This window comes from Pezoporus occidentalis, unplaced genomic scaffold, assembly GCF_034315485.1.
Source record: "Pezoporus occidentalis ecotype Australia unplaced genomic scaffold, CSIRO_AGI_Poc_V1 ctg131, whole genome shotgun sequence".
NCBI lineage: Eukaryota > Metazoa > Chordata > Aves > Psittaciformes > Psittacidae > Pezoporus > Pezoporus occidentalis.
Genome location: NW_026913115.1, coordinates 1,335,132 through 1,361,458, shown reverse-complemented (window position 1 = coordinate 1,361,458; position 26,327 = coordinate 1,335,132). Strand labels below are relative to the sequence as shown.

Sequence of the window (26,327 nt, the reverse complement as noted above, 5' to 3'; positions counted from 1 at the left end):
AAAATGTATCCAACACCCTGCAATGCAATTACCATAGCATAGTCTTGATGTATAGGCTTGACACAGTAAAGTAGGGTACACAAGCACCATGTGGCTCAAATTCTGAATTTTATTTGCCTATCGGTTGAGCTACATGCTCGCTTCATTGAGCATGACAACCTAGTTTTAAGTGTCATTTAATTTTCATTTTGAAATATAATTACAAAGTGTTCACTGTAAGATATCACTCGTCTGCAAATGTGTCAAGATTAATTTGTGCTAGCTTATTCACAAGTGTCAATAGTTAATTACTGTGTCATCTCTGGATGGCTAAATGACATTCTAACTTCTGATTTTTTACAGTGTTCCTTTATGTTATTTTCCATTAGGGGATGAGTCCATATTCCTACATGTGGGCAAATACTCAAGCACATAAAATACCAGACGTCACAACTCATTAAAATCAACAGAGCATATATTGCTGTATATATCCTATAAAATACATTTAACTGAAAAGATAATTCTAGTAATAATGTCAGATTTCTAAAAACCACACATTAATTTGGATCTGTCTGATCTAATGCCTAGGGGACTAGTATATGGAATCACTCTTGTTACACTTTTGTACAATGAGAAAAGGACAGCTCTTTGCACAACTGCAGCTTTTTTTCTTTCTTTTTTTTTTTTAAGAAACCCCCCAAAACCCCGAACAAACAAACAAAAAACCTACAAAAAGCCCCATATCAAACCTTACTTGTAGAAGATATTTGAAGGTTTAAAGATGCTTAAGGTTTTTTGTTCAATTATTTTCTTGTCAAAAAGAAGAAGAGTTAAATAATGGTTATAGTCTGGCTTATTTGTAACTCCCAAATTTGCATCTCAATGCAAGAAACAAGAACTGTGAAATCTATCACATGCCATTTAATCTGGGAAAGAAATTATTTGAATGCCCACACCCACTTTTTTTCTCACGGTCCTATAATATTTCCCCTTTCCGGAAAAAGATGTCATTCCTGAAGATATTTAACCTTTGTTAACAAAAAAAGATGAAAGGAAGCACCACACAGCACAGTGTTTATGATAAGCATTCTGCATGAAACATTTCTGCAGGTTTCTTTCTTGGAGCCTCACCTGTTCTTGCTGTTGGCGAGCAAGGTCCATTTGCTGCCGTTGTTTTTCAATTTGTGAGGCTGCCAGCTTTTTCTGTTCGTCATGGGCAGCCAAGAGCTGCTCCCGTAAGCTGATCAGCTGGGTGATCATAGTCGAGAGCTGTCGCTCTTTTTCTGCCAGGCTTTCTGGTGTACCTAAATGTGCAGGAAAGATTTACTGTAAATATGAGATAGACAATAGCTACCAAGCAATAGTCACAAAAAGAATGGCTGAATAGCCAACATGCTTATTTCAAATGGCAGCTTGCATATATATTTTACTAACAAATCCCAAAAGAATAATCTAGCACATAGCTTTGCTCTGCCCTAAGCAGTGGAGGATATAACTAAAATTGAAGCAGAAAAGATACAGAGTATTCCTTTTTTTCTGACAGAAGTAATTAATGATACACTGTGTACACATCCCTGTATCTTTTCCATCTAAATCTGCCCAGTGTGATAAATACAGTCACAGTTTATTAGACATAATTTTCCTTAACTTTATATATTTAGCTGTGTGGTTTGGGGTCTGGGTTTTGTTTGGGTTTGTTCCATTTTGTTTTTCCCCAAGTATGTAAAAACATGAAAAAAAATAGTTAAAAGATGATGTTCAGTGGAAGAAGCAGTTTAATAGTTTTTTGATCATTTCTCTAAAATACCCATATATCTGGTAGGTCATTTGGGTAAATGGAAGCTTTGGTTATGGAATGTGAATTGAAAAAGAGCTCTACTTGTCCCTAAGAGAAATGGCTAACCTGAGAAAACGGCTTAAAAATTTTTATGTAACTTTCAAAGTTTACTCTACAGAGAGCACTTAATTAATATGAAACTACGGTACATTTATTCTTTGCACTAATGATGCTTAATGGTCTGTTTATGGGTAAATTGCATGGGTCTCCTAAGTAGAGAGTACAGGGTCCTTTTGCAAATCAATCCAAAAATATCCTATCTCATGTATGAACATATTACTCTGTCACAAACAGCCGCGTCCGCTTCTGTATTTTGAGCTGTATTCTGCATTTCCCTGTGTGAGCATCTCAGACCCACAGCTCTGTAAGAGGTAATATAATTACAGTAAGGTAGCAGTTGAGGAATATTGGAAGAACATCTGAAAGAGGTTTAGAGCTGAAACTGGGATAAATGAAGCAATTTTATGTTGTACAGGAGAACTGAGAGATAAGTGAACCAAATCAAGAACTAGGTCTGTAATCTGCCACAGTGATACGTGAAGTGGCACAAAAGAGAGTGTATTCATATATTTCCTTTCTTCCATTCAAAATAGAGGACTGTGATAAAGAAGTTATAGGACTTCTGAAGAGGAAGAAAATGTGTGAGGAACAGGATCTGGGAGGGAATGGAGAAACTGTCACCAAAATTATGACTCCACCTTCTTCCCAGGAGTAAGAGAGATATCTTCTAGGGAAGAAAAGAAACAGGTTGACAGGTTTCATAAGGAGTGGGAAGACAAAACAGACTTCTGACAAGCAGGCGACATACCCAAGATGCTCTACTACTTACATTATGCTATGATGGGACCAATATGATTCTTAAACAGAATTTCATTTGCAAAAGCAGCATACAAGTAAATCTCTGTCTGTAACTTTTTTCCATAGAAAAAGAAACTGCATGGCTTAAGTTATCCACTCTAAAGAAAACAAACTCCCAGAAATAAGGGTACCTGTTTTCCTGTTAATTTCTTAATTGCATTTAATGACATAAAGTACAGAAAATATTCAGTTTCTTAGCCATTGTTAACTATCTTAGTTTTAAAAGAGTCTGCAACAAACTGATGTTCCAGGACCTTGGAACGCCAAATCTTAATTCAGTACACATGTGACATGGCCTCCAAACAAGGAGGTATTACAGTAGAAGGTTTAGAAATGGTTAGTAATTTTCTTAGTCACAAGAAATATGATGGTAGCATAAAATTAAAGCTGAAAGATACTTCAGTATTCAGACCAATTCATTGCAAAACCTTAGTGTGATATGCACAACTGAAGTGAAAGAGTCCTGTGCAAAAATTTGTTTCAAAGCAACAACAAAAAAAAAAAAAAAAGACTTTTGAAAGTAAACTGAGGCAGGTGTGGGGCCAGGAAAATGTCTGCACTGAAGATATTGCCTTGCCATGATCCATTAGCTTGTATTGAGCTCTACACTGTCGCCATGAGCTCAATTATCTGCAACTTCAGCATAGATTTATCTTAGCCTTCTTAACTGCGTTAATCAGTCTTGAAGATTTTGCATCACAAATCAAATGTTATTTAGGTGCTTTCTAATATGTTATTGTATGCTGAAATTCATTTTCATGCTTAAGAGACTGTTCTGCTACAGAAAAACTCCCTTGCCCATTGTGACTAGAAGAGATCAACCACTCCAGCTATTTTAAAAAGCCAATGGGAAGCAACCTGGTGCCTCAAATGATACTTATTGCCATCCACTGGCACCTGGGAAACCACAACCTGAGACTTTCACATCTGTCAAGCAGCTTTGGCATTGTAATGCAGATCCCCGATCTTACAGTCATAAAATATTTTACACACCCAAAGCAGATATTAACCTCCTGCTCCTTTTCCATATTATTCTGTATACTTGCGCCACAATATGCATAGAAAGCTATGACAAAGAACGCTTGCTAAAGCTATAAAGCATTTGATTATTTTGTTATATTTAGTTAGAACACTTTGATATAGTTGCAGCAAATTTGTTTCGTTTTCTTCTTTTTTCTTTTGTTTTTTTTTCTGTCAGAATTTTACACAGTAGCAAGCAGAAGTAACTGTTCTTTTTCAGGAATTCATAGTAATTGTTTTTCTTTCCCTTTTGCCCCCAGAGAAACACATCTGAAGTGAATGACCCCATTTAGAGTACTCTACTCTTTAATTTGTACTGTGCTATGTAATCCAACAACAGAATAGAACTGATGACCACAAAATGTACACTGTGCTCCTGGAAAATAACGAGACCTCCATGAAGCTGCAAGACACCTAACCGAACACTGCTCATGACAAGAAAAAGCCTAACATGCAGAATGTTGTTGTATGAACAGGGGGGAGAAGGTTTAATTCAATTTTAGAGTGGAAAATCCCAACCATTATTTCACAGTTTAAATACCAATAAAAACCAACTTTCCTCAGAATGCAGACCAGATTGAGCTGATCTGGCTGGGCCAAGAGAGGTCATCAGTAGCTCTGTGCCATCATCATCTGTTTTGCATCCACTTAGTGCAGCAAGAAATGAGATTCCTAAACTAATTACTAGTAAATAAACTTCTGCTGCTGACTAGAAATATCTATAAATAAAATGAAAATACACCTATCTGTAAAATGTATTTGCCATAAAAAAAGATAAAACAAAAAGCTTAGTAAAAAATATACAGTAAATATGCCAGCATCTATAAAATATATCACAGTGTTCTCTCTGTTCTAATCCTATTCTCTTACTACAAAGATAGCAGTGCATTTTTTTCCATGGGGTCTTCCTTATCCCCAAAACACATCTGTCTTGAGTTTCTCTCAGATTTGTCAGGTGGATCAGTGCTCCCCAGGGTCTGCTCCATCTGAAGTATTTTAATTTGACTAAACACCTGATTTATTTTATCTCTCCGATGAGAAAGGCAGTTTGTCTTAATACAGCCTGTCAGCCTACAGTCCCATTCACAGCAATTTACAGGCAGCCAGGGATGCTGGAAAAGAAGAGTGCTGCGATTCTGTATTTTATCCTCCTCCAGAAAGCACCTAAAAGCAGCTATTCACTGCTACTGCATGTGGCATTTTAGAACTGAATTAGCTTTTTATTCAAGTAACTACACTTGTTGTGAATAGCTTATCTGTAAAATTGCTACATTCACTACTGATTTTATTAACCTTTGGCTCTATCACAAAATGGTCTTCAGTTAGGAAAGACCTTTAAAACTGACACATTTTTCTTAGGGGCCTTTATTTCAGTGACTTCAGATATACTGAATTTGATGCACTGACTCCCTTTCCCAGCAGAATTTAAAATTTTGAGGTTTTGGGGAAGACGATAGTGTTTAAGGACTTCTTTTAAAATGAAAATTTAACAGTCTCATGAAAAGTTCAGAAAAAATAGTTATTAATTTTGTGATTATAATTTAAGGTGAAAAATAATTTGGTTGTAGCAATATTTTAATTTTTCCTATATAACACATAGGAACAACATGAATGTTATTTTATCCTTTATTTTTGCAAGGATTTGAGCACAAATGGATATAAAATGGTCAGACTGGACAGAACTAAGGCATCAAAGAGAACTTTTGAGAAATTCTGGTCACAGGTCAACCTAACCAGGAATGAGAAAATAAAAAGTAGCTATAAATCTGCTGAAAAAGAGAGAAGAGTTCAACTTGTGGTCTAAAATTACATTTAGAAAGAAAGAATTCTGCTTTGGCAAAAGCTACCTTTTGAAACTGATCACAATATTACATGATTTCTGGCACACAAAGTAATAAAAAGATAGTTGTATACCTTACAATGCATTTAATAAAACCCCTAAGCATCATCTTGCATTTTATATATCTAGATTTCTTTAAGCATTGCAAAAAAGATAAAAAATCGAGTATCCTGTCAGCACAGATACATAATACCGCTACAATTCCTATATCCATCTCTAGCTTACCAACTTTCACCATTTCTGTTACCTTTTACTGCATATTCAGTCTATACACAGATGTAGCTGCATGATGACAAACACAGCAGGCTTTTCAGTGTTAAATTTGGAACTGTCCTTGTGGCAAGTTGTCATGAGATAGAGGCAGAGTAATAACTGCTTGTAAGGGGAAAAAAATAAGCAGGAATAACAAAAAATAGACTTCTAGACTTACATAGTATAATTTAAACTAATCTCTTTGACACTCAGCAAAAGAAAAGAGATAAAACCACATATACTTTCAAGTGAATAAAAGAAAAACTGCTGGTGTCATAAGCAAGCCAAAAAGTTTATAGGCATGATCCAAAGCTTGCAGAAATAGGGTTCTTAGCTGTGACATGAAATTACTGTGGGTTCTTGAATATGGTTGCCTTAGTTTCCCAACTTGTACACACAGCAAAAAAACTACCAATCAGAGGGGTTTATGCCTGGTTAGTTAATGCTTCTGAAGTGCTTTGAGATCTTTGCATGGAATCTCTACACATCTGCAAACTATTATTGGTTCTCTTGAATTCTGTCATTAGTGTAAAGCATGACAAATATCATACTTGTTTATGCACTGCATCTAAACTAACTTCTGCTCCATATACTTACAGGAAATACAAATTAATAAATCACTAATGATTATTCCTGTTATGTTTTTAGAATAAACACATAGTGTAACTTTTAGGAAAACAAGAGATAGTAATGCAAGAAAGAAGTGTAGACTTTGCCAGAAATTAGGAAGGGTTTTAAATCACATAACTAAAGTTCCACAGTATCCTTAACCAAAGCAACTCAACCAACAATCAAAAATTATTTTGACTCAAATTCAGCAACTTCAGCTTAAAAAAAAAAAAAACAACAACAAAACAAAAACCTTTTTGAATTGATTCCTCTGGTAGGTTGGGTTTGGTTTTTTGGTGGTTTTGTTTTGTTTTGTTCTTTTTCTTTTTGCTTTGTTTTTAATGCACATTGTTTGAAAAGAAAGCAAAACCACAATGCTAGACATAAAAGAAATTGTATTTGATCTTAGCTGCCCAGAGATAACCTGGTTAAACCATTCTGTCTAACACGGCAGTCTGCAGCACACATCAGATAGGCTGTGATGTCTCTACTTCACAGGCTCTGTCCAGCATTTAGCATTTACCCTTTTTTGACTGGGTCACCTTTTAAATGCCACAAAATAGGGCAGGAAAAGTCAACAAAAATAAACAGGCAAAAGAGAAGAAAGTAACAATCTAATGGAAGGGCTTCTGAGATAAAAGTCACTTTGTGAGGGCTGCCTGCCTAAGGAGCCCCTTTGCCATTGCAATAGCATCTAATTTGAGTTCTAACTCCAATAGCAGTTTAAAAAGCTTTCTACTCTAAAGGGCCCCAAGTGCATCATAAAGATAAAGCATTTCAGCAGAAAACAGCCACAAAGACCTCTATTATCTTATCAGTCTTTGGTTACAACAGCTGAACCAATATGACTAAGTTCTGAATGACTTTTTTTTTCTCCCTTCTTTTTATAATACTAGAACACTGGATTTTCTTTATTGCATGATCAGTTAGCAGTTCTTTATGTTCCCATATGCTACTGCCCAGTCCTTAGTCAATAAAAAGTTTTATAAATGCTTCTATTGTGCTTTGTAGCATCCCAATGCAGAAGGCAGCACAGCAAACATGTCCAGCATGCAAACAACACTGGATAGCTTCTCTTGTGAAGGTGTGAGATCCCCCCACTCCCTTAGGTCTCAAAGTGATTCTGTGTTTTAAGCATTGGGCAAAGAAAAATTGATACCCTACGCCCATAAACAGTAATGGGAATTAATACTAGGAACTACTGAAAACATTTGGTAGAGAAAAATCTGTTAGATTTAGAAAAGTAAAATTTAAATTAGCTGTGCTTATGAGAAAGATGAAAATGCTTTACTGACAGTCTTCAGGATTCATCCTAGTTTTACGTATACTAAACCTCAGATGCTTAAGTAATTCCTTAGGTTGGAACAATTTGAAACTAATATGGTTCACAAAACAGGAGAGTTTTCATACAACCCTAAACTTATCATAGGCCAAACTGTCTTTATTAGATTAGCCATAAAATTGCAGGTAGCACAGTGAATATGAAAGCAAGGTCTTAATGAGCCTTCAATTTCCCATGTTAGTATGGTCACAGACAGGTGAGTGAGAGGGCAGGGATCCACTGCTGCAGGGCTAGCTGCACCTCCATCACCACAGCCACCTCTTTGGCTCTGTGCAAACTTAGCTTCTACCACATCTCACAGCAAACATCAGGGTCCTACACCCATTGTTGTTTAGTTTGGATCATACCATGGCTTTCATTCAGTGCACACATAAATTTTGCCTCACCAAGAGAGGCAGTACATGTGCAGAAGAGCAATGCACATCCAGATCTCTTTCTGACACTGGGCTGGGACAGAGACAGGAGTCCCTGGGTCTAACTGTCCTCACAACTCCTAACTTCATATTTGCACCTCTGAGTTTTAGGTTCAACTGTACCCTATTCAAGGTTCAACTGTACTCTATTCACACTGAGAGGGCTTTTTCCCTTCTCAAAAGAATTTGAAGGAGGCCCTTCTTCAAACTCACAAATCACAGATCATTCTGCATTAAGAATATATATTAAGAATATATGTAAGAGCACATATAGTAGTCTAGCTGAATAGTTCCCCCAAACATTTGCCATAACCCAACGGCAACTGAGGCAGGCTTACCTGCCTTAGCATTTCCCAGCAAATGCTTGTACCTTAGCTTTGCTCCTGGGAACAACCACCTCTTCTGAGACAATGTTTCATTTGTGGTTAACATTTTTTTGATCTCATATGTTTGCCAGACTTTTGCTCTCGTGTTGTTCCTTAGCAATTCTCAAGTGTTTTCTCATCAATATCTCATATTCAGAGGTTTTCTTCCTTGACTGTTTTACACAACAGTTCTAATCAAAGTAAACTGATACATTCATAAAAATGTTTCTGCAGTGACAAGATCAACATAAGTTACTACCAAACAGCTCCAAAACTGTCAAAGTAATCTGCTAGGCAAAGGACTGGACTGAGTAGTGCCTGGTTAGCTCATGGAGGACAATGATACGTTGTGCCATTTTTAAGGATGTGGTGAATCCACAGTTGAGTCCTAAAATGTAATTCACGTCAGGAATGTAGGAAAGAATGTGATGTTAGCCAGAACTTCAACCTCCCCCTCCTCCAAACCAGTGCCCAGCAAAAAGAGGAATTCCAACAAATCTCTTGGACTACTTACTTTCTTATACACATATGAAAAGAAGAGCTCTATCTGACATAAGCCTTGACATCTGTTTAACTGAGATGTTGTTGCTATTTCACATACACAATTCTATTTTAGTACTGTTTGCTATTAAAAAAAAAAGAGGAAAAAAGCTCCAAAACTTTAGCCAGTTGCCCAGTTTCTTGGAATTACTCTTGAATTCCAGAAGAATTTGTCACCCTACATTCTAAATAATACTAGAAGAACATATTAAGTGTTAATTCATGTCTGTGTATGTGGAAGAAAGAAGATATTTTTTTTTAAAAAAGAGCAAGTAGAGATCTGGTTATGGACGCTTTAGTGCTTTTAGTAGGTTTAGAAATGCTACACATATACTCAATATGAGCTTTTCAGACTCTGGAAAAAATGTGATAATACCAGATATAAACACAGAAATATGTATTATACATCACAACTAAAAGGTCACAGACAACTTGGTTTTGCTGAATTTGAATATAAAGACATAGCAGAGGCAACAGGCTGTGAGTAATCTGTACAGTGATATAAACACTAAAATACAATGTAAAGAAAAATGAAAAATGAGTAGGTTTATTTTGTTAACTGAGAAGACTGTAGCCCAGGGCATAGCACAACAAAATAAAATTAACACCGTGGTGACATACAGAGAACAAAATCTGTATTAATAATATTATTAATGACTCTAATGCTCAATTCCATTGCTTTTAAAGTAAGAAAATTTACATATAAGAGTGGAGAAAAGATGATCCATCCACTTAAGGAACTCACTCAGGAAATGAGAGCTGAAAATATATCCTGACCTTCAGTTTCAGTTTTGCCCATTTAAATACAAGTGACAGTACATCCCTGGATCAGGGAGGTGGATGCTATTTTGAGGATAGGTAAAAGAGTAAAAGGGTATAAATTCTAAACTGTATTTGTGAACAGGATGAAACAGTATATTAAAGAGTAAAAAATCCAAAGGATAAAGGAGGCATTGGAAGTTACAAAAATTCATAAACAGAAAAGAAAGATAGAATCTAACTGCCATGTAATTATATAACAGTTCCTCTTCCGTAGAAAAAACACACCAAGATGCCAGAAACTGTGTTAGTAAGGATAGCAGAAATACTTGAACGTCACAGTAGAAATAAACTTTCAGGATCGGAACATTCTCTGTGCAAACATCCCCACACAAATCAGGCTTACCAGGTTTTTTTTGAAGAAGTTAGTATCTGAAGTAAAAATTACATAAGATTGATTCACCTTGCCTCATCAGAAAAGACAAATGAAGTGCAAAAAACAATAGCAGGCCAATGTTATATCTTCCTCAAGCAGATGAGAAAACCTTAAACGGTTTGAACATTAAATTGTAAGTTCTCACATTTGCAAGGGCTCTAATCCAATTGTTTTATAATGCTCGAAGTTCTCACATACCAAAACAGAGGAAGTCTCATACAGAAACCAAGATATCCAAAGTTTTACTTCTGAATGAAGATGGGATACAAGTACTAAATGTCAGAAAAATCAAGTACCTCAATAAGAATGATGTTCACAGTGCTTGTAGCTTGTTCATTATACTGGAATTAAAAGCTTACCAGGTCTGATTCTCTCTTCGCATTATTTACATGTAGATTCAGAAACTTCAGTAGAAATACATGTTATTTACAATGGTATGAGAACTGATCCTCATGTTCCCATAAACAGTAAGTGAAGCCAGTTTTCCACCTTCTCTATTATTTTATCTCTGAATCTGACTCAAAACACATGGGCTCTTTCCATCAGCTTTTGATGAATTCTGTAATTGTCAGAGAACCAATAGAAGAGATGTCGAATACAAATTCCAAAAACATCATCACTGAACATTACGGAATAATGTTGGTTTTAATGACATTCTCTCCTCACTATATTAGGTATGTAAAACTGTTAGTAAAGAAACCTATACATATAAATATAATCTAGTACACTATCCCAGTCTTAAGTCTGAGACTGCTTTGTCCTGACATCTGACTTACAGAACTGTACATAGTATTAGAAATTTTATATGTACTTTCTGATTCAATTCATAACTCTCTCCATGAGTGTCTTATGGTCTAATGTGAAACTACAGATGTGAAACTGAGAATGAGGTGATTATATAGAGAAATGCTTCCCCACCTTTCACACCAGCTCCGTATTTCCAACAAAATGGCATTTTGTCCTAAATATGATTTTGTTTTCTCGATAATTTTGGGGGTTGTTTTTTTTTTTCCTCTCTCTTCTGACTCATAAAATATACTGAATGGGGTACTGCTGCAATAGCAGAGTCATAGAATCACAGAATCATAGAATCGTTAGGGTTGGAAAGGACCTTAAGTTCCAACCCCACTGCCGTGGGCAGGGACACCTTACGCTAAGTCATATCACCCAAGGCCTCATCCAACCTGGTCTTGAACACTGCCACGGATGGGGCATTCACAACCTCCCTGGGCAACCCATTCCAGTGCCTCACCACCCTAACAGGAAAGAATTTCCTCCTTATATCCAATCTAAACTTCCCCTGGTTCAGTTTTAACGCATTACCCCTTGTCCTATCACTACAGTCCCTAATGAAGAGTCCCTCCCCAGCATCCCTATAGGCCCCCTTCAGATACTGGAAGGCTGCTATGAGGTCTCCACACAGCCTTCTCTTCTCCAGGCTGAACAGCCCCAACTTCCTCAGCCTGTCTTCATACGGGAGGTGCTTCAGTCACCTAAGCAATGTATTAGAAGTCTTGTGAGACCTCACTTGGAGTATTGTGTACAGTTCTGGTGTCCTCAACATAAAAAGGACATGGAACTGTTGGAACAAGTCCAGAGAAGGGCCACGAGGATGATCGGGGGCTGGAGCACCTCCTGTATGAAGACAGGCTGAGGAAGTTGGGGCTGTTCAGCCTGGAGAAGAGAAGGCTGTGTGGAGACCTCATAGCAGCCTTCCCGTATCTGAAGGGGGTCTATAGGGATGCTGGGGAGGGACTCTTCATTAGAGACTGTAGTGACAGGACAAGGGGTAACAGGTTAAAACTTAAACAGGGGAAGTTTAGATTGGATATAAGGAAGAAGTTCTTTCCTGTTAGGGTGGTGAGGCACTGGAATTGGTTGCCCAGGGAAGTTGTGAATGCTCCATCCCTGGCAGTGTTCAAGGCCAGGTTGGACAGAGCCTTGGGTGACATGGTTTAGTGTGAGGTGTCCCTGCCCATGGCAGGGGGGTTGGACCTCGATGATCTTAAGGTCCTTTCCAACCCTAACTATTCTATGATTCTAAGTTTGAAATCAGTGGAAAATCCCTACCCTTCATTTCCAGAAAAGGAAAAAAATAAATAAATTTAGTTCTAGATTTTTAGATTAGTATTTGCACCTGCCTTGAGGAATGGGTGATTTGACATACAAATGCTAAGCCATCTCTAATATTCATATAAAACATTGCAGTAAAAGGTGTAACATACTTTTTTATAACTTTCTCTATTAGTTGTGAAAGGATAATTTCTTTTGCTTATATGCAATCATAGGTAATGTCTTATATGCAATTACAATGTTGAGAGTTACAATTGATGACAGTCTGGAATAAGTAGGATCTTATCATCCAACATGGAAAGACTAGGAGTCTGCTGAAGAAAAAAATGTAAATGGAGGATTCAGGACTGATTTTGAAACTGCTCCATTCCATTGATTGTTCTTTTGTAACAGCATACAGCTGGATAAAAATCATTTTGTTTCCGTATTCAATTTTAACTTTAAGAAGTGATTTCTGGGTACCATGATACTCTTCAAAATGAATCTTATTTTTTTATTATATAAACATGATACAATTCCAAGTTATCAAGACAATTTTCCATTCTTTTTTCAACTAGTATTTCTTCCTGTTGCAGTGCAAGTGCAAAAACACACTTGTTTGAAAAGCAATTAAAAGTTGTATCTTCAGTCACAGAGATGAACTGTATATCTGTTCTATCTCATGCTGGAAAGAGAATTGTATATGTACATGCATAAAAATGATTGGAAGGAAGCTGAGCTTAGAGGAAGTTAGTTTAATACCTTATTTGATGAGTATAGCTCATGAATTAGATGACATTAATTTCCCTATATAACAGGACTCAGTTACTTATGATTTCTTCAGCTGATATTTGTGCTTCATAAAAAAGTTCATGATGTAAAAGAAGCTTTTGCGTGTTTGTTCAGTCTTCTCACGTTATCTAAACTATAGATTCATAATGAAAGATGAAAAAGAATCTTATGTTTTAATTCAGTTTTCCATTTTAAAGAGAAAACTGCAGAAAAGAAGGTTTCGTTTTGGTTTGGGGTTTTGTTGGTTTTTTAGGATTTTTCTTCTGCTTTTTATCACAGTGAATGCTCCATCCCTGGCGATGTTCAAGGCCAGGCTGGACGAGGCCTTGGGTGACATGGTTTAGTGTGAGGTGTCCCTGCCCATGGCAGAGGGGTTGGAACTAGATGATCTTAAGGTCCTTTCCAACTCTAACTATTCTATGATTCTATGATTCTATGTGCAGAAACAACATGCTTCTTCTCTTTAAATAGTGAGGAATGTTTTGCACTGTAATGTCTAAATACGTACATGGGATGATGGTAAGGTTGAAGTTCTTACAGCCTGCAGTTGGACAGGTTGGACAGAGCCTTGGGCAACATGGTCTAGAGTGAGGTGTCCCTGCCCATGGCAGCGGGGTTGGAACTAGATGATCTTAAGGTCTTTTCCAACCCTAACTATTCTATGATTCTACAATTTTATGTGCAAATCGGGTGAAAAAACAGATAATTAGTGTAACTTCCTGTGGGGCTAATGTAGTTTTAAAGTGGATGATATGGTGCTTTATACTGAATCTGAAGCTCTATGAATCAGGAAGCTCTATGAGAACAATGACAGGAATTAGTACTTCTCTCTTTAGGTGCAAGAAAGGAAGAGATCCTTCCCATATGTGCCCCTGCAGCTTTTTTATAAAAAGGGTAATTGATTTACATATTAGGATTCAATTATTGGAGTTCATTTGTCTTAAAGCTAACACTGAGGATCCTACACCAAAACACTCTCGGAAACATGCCTCTCTGCCTATACACAAAATTATAACCAAATGCATTTTTTCTATTGCATCCAGAATGCACAATATACACAGGGGAGGAGATGTGCCCCTGTGAAATGTGCTCTGACTTATGGTGTCTTGCAGTTACTTTTTACATCTTGTTAAATAAGTTACTTCCATGGGTTTTTTAGTTAGTAGTTATTAGCTACACCACTCAAACATCTAAATATAAATATGAGAAATATTAGTACTGTATAATTTATATACTTTAAATATAAATTTTAATTTTGAACTTAATTGCATGTTCATCTTTCATGTCTTACAAATACAAACAAGTATATCAATGAAAAACTTATATATTTGCCTCTGAAGATTTTTATTGCCTCTGGTGATAAGTAATGAAGAAGCAAAGTTTATTGCAAAACAAGGACATTAGCATAGCCTGTCTATCATAGAAGCTGTAAAGAAGAAACTTCTTACCTCATCTTAATAGAGACAATTTAGTTAAAAGCCTTTGACATGTATGGAGAAGCAGCAACATTTTATACATTTAGAATAAGTCCACAAAAGTCAGTTGAAGAAAATTCCCTTATTTAAGTGGGCTTTGAAACATGTCCATTGATATGTTCATTATTAATGGCATTGGGTGGTAAAAATTGGCAGCTTCAGGCTTGTGAATCTGAGTATTATTTTAAATTTCTTTCATAATCAAGCAGTCATAAATTGAAAGCACTACTTATCTGTACACACAACCTAGTAATCTGTAAAACCAATTCAGTAGATCATATTAATGCTGCAAATATGAATTATCTTATGTCTTCTGAAATAACCACAATCTCACTGTATGGGTATGAGAAACAAAAACCAAACAAATAAACTGTGCTTGTTGTTCCCTCAAGGATCATTTTATAATTAATTAAAATAAAAAAAAGAAAACATTCCAAAACAAATGGGAATTCTATGACGGGCTTGTTGTACTCCTATTAAATACACTACAAAATTACTAGTCAAGTTCTCTAACTTGAAAACCCTCCTAAATCACATTAACCAGAGCACAGAGGAGGTGGCCTACATTTGTAGACTGAAGTTACACACATTCTAAGAGTGTTCTGGTATAATTATATTGTAACCACAAGCATAAGTATGTTTAGCCAAATGTTTCTTACCAGTGACTAAAAGTACAGCTGTAAATTTTCTTAATTCAATTTCTTTGCATACCTAGTTGATCACAAAACAAAACATTTAATACAGCCTTTTGCTACAGAATCTTTGGTAATGAAATTTCTCACAGTCCCAAACAAGAGAGTGATATCATGTTATTTTGTTGTGCTTATATAGGTACTCTATGACTCAAACAGGATCACTCAGAATGGAAACATAAACACTACCTATTCAAAAGACTAAATGTAATTTAATATTTAAAAGCACAACTTTGAGCATAGAGTTTAAAGATGATTCAGAACAAATCTTGAAGCATTGGGAGCATGTAGGAAACATACCAACAGGTTTTGTATTCTGTAACAACAGCATTCAATATATTATAAATAGACCTGGAATATCTTTAGAAAATAAGGATTCCCTAATTGCTCCTCTCTCCTTAAGACAAGAAAACACTATCCAGGTTGCATTTTCATTACTTTATTACTACAGCAACCACAACTTCATCGTATTTTTTCCTTCATAACAGGACACTAAAAATAAAAACACAAGAAGAAACAGGAGCAGGGAAAACAGATTTCTACTGAGACTTCTTTCAATTGGCTTTGAAAGTTAATCATCTTCCTTTTAAGTGTCCTATTAAAAAAACTTAGCTGTGTCTGAAGCAACATACCTATTGCAACCCAGTGCAATGATTCTGACATGTTTCTCAGAAGTTCCATCAGTGTAACCGTGATGCTGTGATACTGCCAAAATAAGGGCTAATTGAGACTGCAAAGTAATTTTGCACCGAAACAATGTATTTTGTGGTTATTTCCCCTCTACAATTTAAATATACATAAAAAATTCAACCTGTCTGCATCTGTAGATGTCTTAGGTATTTTTCTAAGGGATTTGTTAAATTTAGGTGTCTCTGGGTCAGATTTTTTTTAAGGGCTTTAGGACTCACTACTGCAGGTAGATTGTGACGATGGTTTAAAATATACATTAAGCATCTAGCACCCATATATCTGCTACCCAGGGGAAAAGGATCTGGGATTGCTGACTGCTGAGTATCAGCCAGTGGTATGCCCAGGCAGCCAAGAAGGCCAACAGCATCCTGGTTTGTATCAGAAATGGTGTGGCCAGGAGGGCCAGGGCAGTGATCAACCCCCTGTACTCGGCACTGGTGGGGCTATACTTTGGATATTGTGTTCAGTTTGGGGTCCATCACTACAAGAAAGACATTAAGGCGCTGCAGCGTGTCCAAACAAGCTGTTGAAGGTTCTGGAGAACAAGTCTTATGACGAAAGGCTGAGGTAACTAGGGTTGTTTATTATGAAGATGAGAAGGCTCAGGGGTGACCTTACCACTCTCTACAATTACCTGAAAGGAGGTGACTGGTCTCTTCTCCCAAGTAACAAGTGACAGGACTAAATGTAATGTCCTCAAGTTGTGCCAGGCAAGGTTTAGATTAGATATTAGGAGAAATTTCTTCACCAAAAGGGTGGTCAGGCATTGGAACAGGCTGCCCAGGGAAATGGTGGAATCACTGTCCCTGAAAGTGTTTAAAAAACACGTAGATGAGGCCCTTAGCGACATGCTTTAGTGGTGGATATGACAGTAGGAACTATCTGCAGCACCTAAAAGAAAACCTGCAGTCATCCTGTGACTGTTGCAGAATCTCAACAATATTTAGGCAAACAGATCCTGGCACTGGTGTAAAGCAGCAAAGGTAAAAAGTTATTTCGGTTACAAGGAACTCTATGATCCTTTAAATCTAAAAAAAAAAAGAGCCCAAACCACAGAACAGTTATGCCAATTTCATTTTCTTTATCTTCCTTCATAAATCTTTGTATTCCTTTCGTAACACAAATAAAAATTTGACGTCTCTGTAAGTTTTTCCATGTTCAGAAATCCGAGTTACACAAACCTACATAAAATGTCTGTATACACTATACAGACTTGAAATCCTGCAACTTGGGTACACTACCTGCATTTTAACAGTAGGTTTTTAGTATATGTAATACAACTATATCCCAGCTTCTAGAGAACTACTAGTAAACAGTTACATCAATGATCAAATCCCATAACTAAATTTCAAAGTATAATGAACCTTGTCTATAAACAATTTTCTGATCTTCAGATTTAGAACTGTGATCTTATTTCAACAAAGCACACTAGGGCCTGTATCAATCTACAGTATTTCCAAGTCAAAGCAAACTCAAAAGATGTATCTTCACATACATAGTAGTATGTTTAAAAATGTCGGAAATGTCAACCACTTACATACTTTCATATTATCCCTAATTAATATAAATTGCATTTAATTTCACATTTAGTAAAACATATTGCTGCCCAAAATAAGGACTATAATTTTTATCAGCAATTATTATTACTGATGTATCAACACAATTATTTAAATTCAATGTATAGAGAGACAGAATCCATGCAAGCATTTACAGTTTTTGTTCCCTCTGTGCTTCTTCCCTAATTTTTGTGGCTTGGAGCTCCTCCAGATGCTGTCTCTGACTTTGTGGTTTTGTCTTTGAGATCCCATCTCCTGATTCATAGCATTCCTTGATTGACAAACAGATTCAGATATGAAAACAAACAGTTACCTGTATCTAATCTGCGCCTAACAGCTGCACTGCTAAGCTTTCCGTTCATGGTGAACCTACTGTTTTAGATTTTACCCATTTCTTGTGTCTCCGGGTTACTGTGTTTACTGAGCTATTCTATAACTGGGGACATATGTGATCTCCACACTGCATGCTGCGCTTCAGATTCAGAGGATATTTCTTTTTTCCCCTCCCCCTTCATAAACTAAATTATTTAAAAAACAACACAGGAGTTGTATTTCTAAACTGATGTGCCTCCTAATTGAATGCAGAACACTTTCAAACTATTTTCCATTAGAGGCCCACTTTTTTCTGATTTTAATGCACAGTATAATACCTTCATTGGTAGATTAAAATTGTTTGACTAGAAGTAAAACCTATTATTATATGCTTTTTAAGCGGTTTTGTCTTGTATAATGTAGGATGAATTATGTAAAACATACCAAACAGGATACTCTACAAGCTGCTACTTGCATGCTGCAAACAATCACAGTTTCACTGATAGACTGGGACTTAGCATCTTAAAATTCCTGTGGAAATCAAGTGCATTTTAAGTATTGGGTTTGATTATTTAATCAGACAACTTGCATTTTGCCCTGACTAATTTGGAAGGCTGATAATATTTTACTCATAAAATAATTGTGCACCTGTTGTGATGGAAACCTATTCAAACAAATCTTAATAGACATGAGGATTTATTCCCAAGTGCGTTAGCCTCTCATTACCCTTATCTATGGGGCAATAAATTTTAAACAGCTATTGAGCAGGTCTCAGCTTAATCTTATATAACTCTCGAAGAACTTTTATGAGCACATGATTAACATTAAACTTGGTTAATTCATATCAATAGAGACCAAGGTAAATATTAGGATATGTGGGTCAAACTAACAGCAATTTAAAGAAATAAAGGTAAGAAAAAAATATCTATAACAAGATTTCATTGTGACAGCTAATGACAAACAAAAAATGGGGCGGGTGGAAAAGAGAAATTATTTACTTTAATCCAAAATAGATATTTGTGTGAGAGGCAGAAGGGAGACAGTGACTTGAGACCAAACGACTAACCAGGGAGGAGGCAGTATCATGAATGACCTGATTAGAGCAAAGAAATCCTGATCAGACTGAAATCACTTTAGTGTTTGCCGGAGATGGCGAAAAGAAGCAAAATAAGACTTCTTTGGCTGGATCCGCCCTTTGGCAGAAAAATGTCAGATGTCATTGGTCAGATCTGAAGTGAGGTGACACAGACAAATCAAGCCCTCTTGAAAAAAATACTGATAGTTAACCTTTTCCAAAGGGTCAAGTACAAGGACAACCCTTTTATTTCTTCTATTTGCCACTGAGCTTAGGCTTTTGAGGCAGTGGATGTGTCAGGTTGCACATTAGTTTCTTGCTGTTCTCAGTTGCATGTGAGCTTCCCAAACGTGCTCTTCATTTTTTTCTATTAATGCGCTGTCTCTTTTTTTTCTTCCCCCACAAGTGGTTTCACAAGTTTTACAGATGAAGTTTCTGAACCACCGTGGGTTCACAGTTTGTAAAGTTCCCAGTGAGGCATTTTTACATATGTCTTAAGAAAAAAAAAATAAAAATCTGATACCTGATGTCATCAGGATGCTCGCATCACCACACAACATCCACACATCAAGACCGTGCTTCAAGACAGACTCCCTATTCAGAAAGGGAGTTTAAAACCAACTGAGGTGAAAAGGATTGCCACAAAGTTTATCATTAGTCAGTGCCAAAGTTTGAAGTTGCTCAGAACAGAGATATTTTGCACAAAAGATTTCTTTCCAAACTAACTGCAGATAGGGGTGATGAGGATGACCAAAATGCGGAACAGCTTTCATAACAGGAATAAAGAAATACGTATTTACTTTTCAACCTGGAGAACAGACAACTGAAGGTAGTGTAACAGAGAAGCTGAACAGGGAACAACCATTCCTTGTCCATTATAATACAAAATCTAGGGGACACCTACAAAGTACTAGGTTCAAATATACAGCATATTGTTAACTGCTGAGCTTATCCCAACAGACATTCCAGCTGTCTATTAAAGGGTTCCAAAGCAATTGGATATGTTCATAGATGATAATTCTATCAAGGGCCATTAAACCTGAATGTACAACTTCTGAATCAAGAAGCCTATTTATCATATTTTGTGGGATAATGGAAGAGGATATTGAGGAAATATTACTGTGTGTTTGCCCTTTCCTTATACCCTTCTCCAGGTTGCTCAGCCGCCATAGAGACTGAACACTGCAGGATAGTATGTTCTTTACATGTGACACTTCAATCAAAGATTTCCTTAATGTGAAATTCCTTTAACAAAGGACTGATGAAATACATCTACAGGTTTCCTCAGAATCCAAACTGACCAGAAAATTTCAGCCCTTTCAGTACCGTATCTATATGCATCTTTCTACATAAATGCTTACAGTCATTAGTTTGTTAGAATTTGAGTTTAGATGTCTAGGGCAACAAAAAGCCAAGAGCTTGTTTCACTTGGTGAAACACAAGAAATGGAGCTTCCACTCTTGTTTTAGCTGTGCAAACTCCTACATAGGAACTTGCTTTTTTCATACAAAGTTGTACTTCTTCAGTAGGAGTTTTATTTTGCTAAAGGCAGGCAACTTCGTAGGCAACTAAGCTGGGAAGGAAATTTGCCACTGACATCCAGGGTCAGAAGAGAAGGCCTAAAGTTCCAAGTAGTGATAAGCTCCTTCAACCTACAAGCCTTCAGTTAAACACTCTGCATATTTTAAATAAAACAATTACTGCTACAATGAAAATTAAATATATATATAAAATACAGAACAACCTACCTACAGAAGAAAATGGCAAATTTTTGAAGACAAAGTGAAGAAAGCCTACTTGTAATTTTTCAGTTTATATTCAACCCTTTTTCTGCTAATAAATTAAATGGCATTTAAAAATAAACACATTTTAATACCATACATTTTTCTTGTCACTATTTCTACAAATGAAGAATGGATCAAATTTCACAAGGCAATCATTTCTAATGTGCCAGAAAAATGTATTGCTGTTTCAAGTTCCTTATTATCAGCATTGTTATCCCTCTTATTTCTTTTTCTCATAAACAGTCGATACTGTTTCTCAGTACACTATTTGGGACACAGTTCCACAGAACACAGCATGTAAGTGAGCTGTCCCATTGATTTCAGTGTAGTACAGCATTCATATATTTAATCCTTAATTGTTAAGCTTAGAAAAATACACTGGTAAACTAAAAAATAAAGAGATATATGTGATTGCAGTAAGTAACAAATTCATTTTGTGCCAGGAAATATACTGCATGCATCCTAGTTGATATTATTTATAAAATGTATTCAACAACATAGAGAACTTGATTTATGTGATAAGTTGATTACAATGTAATTTATAGTTGTGGAATGTTAAGAACTAGAAATGGTAATAATCATTAACTTTCAACATTAGAAGCAGGCATGATTGTGACAGGTGTAACTGAAATATGACCCTCTGACCAAAAGACCGGAGCAATGTAAATGTTTACTACTTCTTTTTATTTTTTCAAGAAATACAGCTTCAACAGTGTCACGACTTACATGTACATAACTTAAATAATAGCACTATGTACAGTGAGCAGGCCCACAGAACTAGCCTCTGTCTGTACCATGCCTATTAAAATCCATAATCTGGATAAAAGTCATATTAAAAAAAGTCAAGATGACATAAGATCATATAGTTTAATCTATTTCACTCTAGCGATTAGTCTAACAAATTATATCAATATCTTAATCATAAAAAATTGATATAAGCGGGTGTGGTAAGTTTAACAAAAATATTTTTATTTTGGTATTCATTACGTTCTTCAAGCAAATCAGACTAAAGAGTATGCAAACATTAACTGTTGAAAGTGCTTATGAAATATTCAGTCACTCAAAAAGGTACCAATTAATTTAGAAGGTCAGGTTAGACCTGGAAATGTAGCTTTTGTAACACATTACACAAAATGCTAATGACTTGAGAAATGGCAAAACAAAAACATCTCTCTGATTTAGAGAGCTACAATATAAAGCTAAACACATCACTTCACTGGATCATGATAATAAATACATTATGAGAACCCTTTATAGCCTGTGGTATATTTCTAATCAGGACCACTTTCAAAAGGATTTGGGTGTAGGGGTTCTGGGTTGCATAGTTTTGTTATGTTTTGTTGGATGCTTTCATTGGTTTCACTAATTGGAACCAGTTGATCCTTTTTCCTGTGTATTGATTTTTTAAATCCTAGCAGTTAACAATGATTCTAATGTATCGTAACACTTTAGACCTTAATCATACAGTGGTGCGTTTGCTTGTAGCTTTTGTTTGAGTTTTAATTAAGAAGACCTTGTGTCTCAAAGCCTGAGCTGGGTTTTTAATTGCTAGTATGTATATCACACAGACTTCAAAAGAAATAAAATATGTTTATAACAGAGAGCACAAAGGAGAGCTTTGAAATGTCTATAGCCATACAAAGTGACATAATTAAAAACCTCTGAGTGCCTCTGTGATATAGGACTTATATATATTTATTTATGCATATTTATAAGGCAGACTATTATATACCCTTAGACTTCATGAGAAAGAAATTTCAGCAATTATAATGAGAAATAATTACTGCAAATCCAAACTAAAGTGTTGGTCAGGGCTACAGGAAAACATCAGATTTATTTTCTTCAAAATGCTCTTCACATTTGATCTAGTGCACCAAGAAACACCCAAAAGCTTATCTGTGAAGACATATTTTATAAAATGGAAGCAAAAATAGCATTTTGAAATGTTTTGTAAATCATGCATATTTTACGAAAAAAATTAATTCACTGTAAAAACAGAGAAACCATAACTTTCTCGAGGACTCATTCATGCAGAGCTCTCTCCAAGACTATTACAGAAAACACCTCTTTCCATCTCTCCCATGTTCTAATATCAGGGACAAATAATTTTTTTCATTATTTTTATAGTGTATCTTGCAAGGAGACTATCAAGTGAGTGAGTTTCTTCATTTTACTAAATTTAACATTTCCTAGGGAACAGGAATGCTACCTCTTACCTACCCAAATATTTTGAGGCCATTAAATGTGAACATATCACACGAAATAGGAGTTTCAGACTCTTTTTAATAAAGTAGCAAATACAAAAGGGGAAGGAATAAGCATGGGAAACACAACGCAAATAGCCTGCTATATCAGATAAAGCCATGGACATCAATTGCTATGCTTCCCAAAACAGAGTATACTGTACAAAGACAGCATATGACATTCAAGGCACAATTCCTGTAAATATAGATAGCTCCAGTTGTAAACACCACCAATGGAAGCCAGAGAAATAACCTGCAACACAGTAGCCAGTGACCCAGGAGTCACTCTTCTGTAAGACAGCTAGACCAATTCTGACCCTTTCACGATAACATCATTGCCTAAGTTACTTAAAGACTGACCCTTCTTATTTGATCTTCAAAGACCCTGCATGCTGAGAAAGACCATTGCGGTTTATTTCAGTAGGACAACTGCCTGATGCATGCAAGACTATGCTATTCCAGAGATTTATATTTGGAGCAGAAACAGAAAACTTAAAACAGACTCTGTATAGCGATAAATGATGCTAGTCTGCCTAGCTGTGGCTGCTGAAGAAAAACTAGATAACTAAGGAACAGAAATACATGCAGCAAGGGAGGGTGAGGACAGAACTCTGTACCCAAATATCTGGACATTTAGAAGAGAGTCCTGTGTCACTTTGTTTATTCAAATACATGATAACAAACACCAGAATGAAAAGTATTTCCTGACCCTAACTTTTATACAAAAGACAACACTGCAAAAGCCAGACATAAGCCTAACAAATTGCTTGTACACCTTAAATAAATGTATTTGTATGCATACACTGGCAAACATGATACAATCAAATGATTTGCATAGGCAGCTGTGTTTTCTTTCTTTTTCCAGGTGAGCAGGTCATTTAACTCAGCTCTACTGCTTCATAGACCTCTGAAAATTTGACCTGTGTGTTTCATTTATAAACATATTAAATGAAAAAGCAGACTTTTTTAACCACTGGAATTTGGCTACAAAGCATTCTGCCAAATGCTCCTCTGACTTTCACGCAGCCTCCCTTAAGTCAATGGCTTGCTTGGCTGGAATTCAAGGAAGAATCTGGACCATTATCAATAACTGAAATCCTAATAAAGAAACTCAGAAAAAAGCAGTTTTACAAATGAAGCATACTATGCAAGAGTAATTGTGAACAGGAACAATCCCACTTAGAGAAAAAAATAAATGATTCACTGCTTGTTACATTTGTATTGGCTTCTATTGTTTAAATTAATAGATATTGTTTATGATTATATCTTGATTAACACTATTGTGTTCTAAATATAGAAGGTAAAGCTAGAAAATACCATTTTTATTTGTTTCTCTCAGCCAATTATCTTTTCTTTTCTACGATGTGCTTCCCAAACATGCAGAGAATCAGTCTGTGTCAATGGTACTTTTTTTTTTTCTGCTTTCATCCTTTTTTTCTGGCACTGATTCTTAGTGTACTGCCTTCTCACGACCAACATGCCAGTCTTTCACTGAAGAGGGGAGAGTTGTAGTTGTGCAGAGAGAGAAAGAATATGTAGACAGGTTATCCTTAGCAAGAACAATTCCTTCTCTCTAAAATAAACAGCTCCCAGTAACAGTCAGTGCAAAGAGCAGTTCCTCACAGGACCACACCTCACTGTTGTATAATCAATGACCTCATTTATTTATTTTTACTGCATCACTTCACGTCTTTAAGTTAGGCTCTCAGTAATACGAGCAGAAAGTCTGCACAAAAGCCAAAAGTATCAGCCAGATAAACAAATTGATTTAGAATCTAACGGAAATAAAGGAAAAAAATATTTGACCTCCAAAAGACAACACATTTTAAAAAATAATTCTTTCAGAGACCTCCGCATGCCCTGGCAGTTACCTGACTGGAAATTCATTCATCACTATGAAAATGAACTTCATGATTTGGAAATCTACCACCTTGAATACTAAAAAGATTTTATTTCTTTTTCTTTTTTTAAGTATGCTTCCTTGACAGATTAAAAATTCTCGCTGTTTTCCCTACTTTGCTTTATTTCCTTCTTGTAATCGAGTTTTCATGCTGCCAAGGGCTACAGTGTTGGGTTTTTTTTCTTTTTCTCTGAGAAGATTTAAGGCACACAAATACTAATATGAGTTAATACCAGGTTATTAGGTTGATAATGATTTTATCAGCTAGGAGATAACCAGGTGGAGACAGTGGCTTAGCCACTGGCTTGGGAGACCAAAGGAAAGGAGTCCTAATTCAGACCTGCCACTACTTCTGCTATGGAAAGCCTGTGCAAAGCACAACAGAACAGCAAATATGTTTTATCTTGTATTTTTTGTGTTTGCCTTTTTGTATTTTTGCCTGTTCACAGCAATTATTAAATGCAGCTGCAATAGCAAAGATTCAGTATCGCATTTTGCTGGAAGTCAACTAGTAGCAGAGTGGAATACTGCAGACCTAAGGTCCCTTAAGGACGGGTTTCTAGGGATGAGGAAGTTGTGGAAACTAAATGATCCTCAATACATAAATCTGGGAGCCTGACCAGATGATCCTTACACAGGTAACAAGTAAAACAAGTTGCAAGCTCCTCCAAATTTGAGAATACTTTGTAACTAGATGAGAAAAAGTTAGGAGAAAAGAGTTCTACCCATTAACTCTTCAGCGAATATATATCCTAAGAAAATGGAAGGAACAACAGAAGTCCAGAAAAACAAACTCGTTTTTGTTTTGTTTGTTTGTTGGTTGGGTTTTGTTTTATTTTGTTGTTTTTTTTAATAAATGAAAGCTTTTTGTGCCATATGAAAGAATAAAGAACATTATTCTGCATTGTTAGAGAGTCCTACCTCTTTTAATTTTGATTCACTAATAGTATTCAAGTAGTTTCTATTTCAAGTCTAAGTAGCTATATTGTACAATTAATGGACAAACTACCATTCAATGATTTCCACACTATTAGGAGACAATATGGCTTTAAATAGAATGTGATTTCTAGAAATAATTTTGTTGGATTTTATGTTCCTGTAAAACTGCATATTGTATTTCTAGAACTGACCTTACTACAGGATCTCCTACCTGGCAAATATACACTTCTCATAATTCTACCCAAAAAATTTAAACAGAGAATCCAACATATTTTGGTCCTGAATTATCAGACAGAACCAATTATAACTTATTAAAAAGAGCCAATTTTCACCTGTTTGCATAATAGCAAAATTTAACTATCTTACGTGTCCTTCATGGACACATTAAATCCTAAGCATCAATTTTCATCTAATAGTATATACATTTTTTTAACTAGTAAATATTTATTAATATGATGCACATGATTCTTTGTTTACATATATTTTTAGTTGCAATTTAATAAAATTATGCCTTATGATCTGTTCTCACAGCATAAAATGCCACATTTTTAATTTGTTCCTTAATTA

At 35.9% G+C, this 26,327-nt stretch overlaps 1 protein-coding gene across 14 annotated transcripts in view; it reads right to left on the bottom strand.

Annotated features, from left to right (window-relative positions):
* Nucleotides 1–26,327, bottom strand: part of SOX6 (SRY-box transcription factor 6) — a 374,155-nt gene that overhangs the window by 145,924 nt on the left and 201,904 nt on the right. For all 14 annotated transcript variants that reach the window (XM_062608907.1, XM_062608904.1, XM_062608903.1 and 11 more), the window contains one exon: nucleotides 1,111–1,283. In XM_062608907.1, the coding sequence (XP_062464891.1) occupies nucleotides 1,111–1,283 (173 nt within the window). The remainder of the gene's footprint in view (nucleotides 1–1,110; nucleotides 1,284–26,327) is intronic.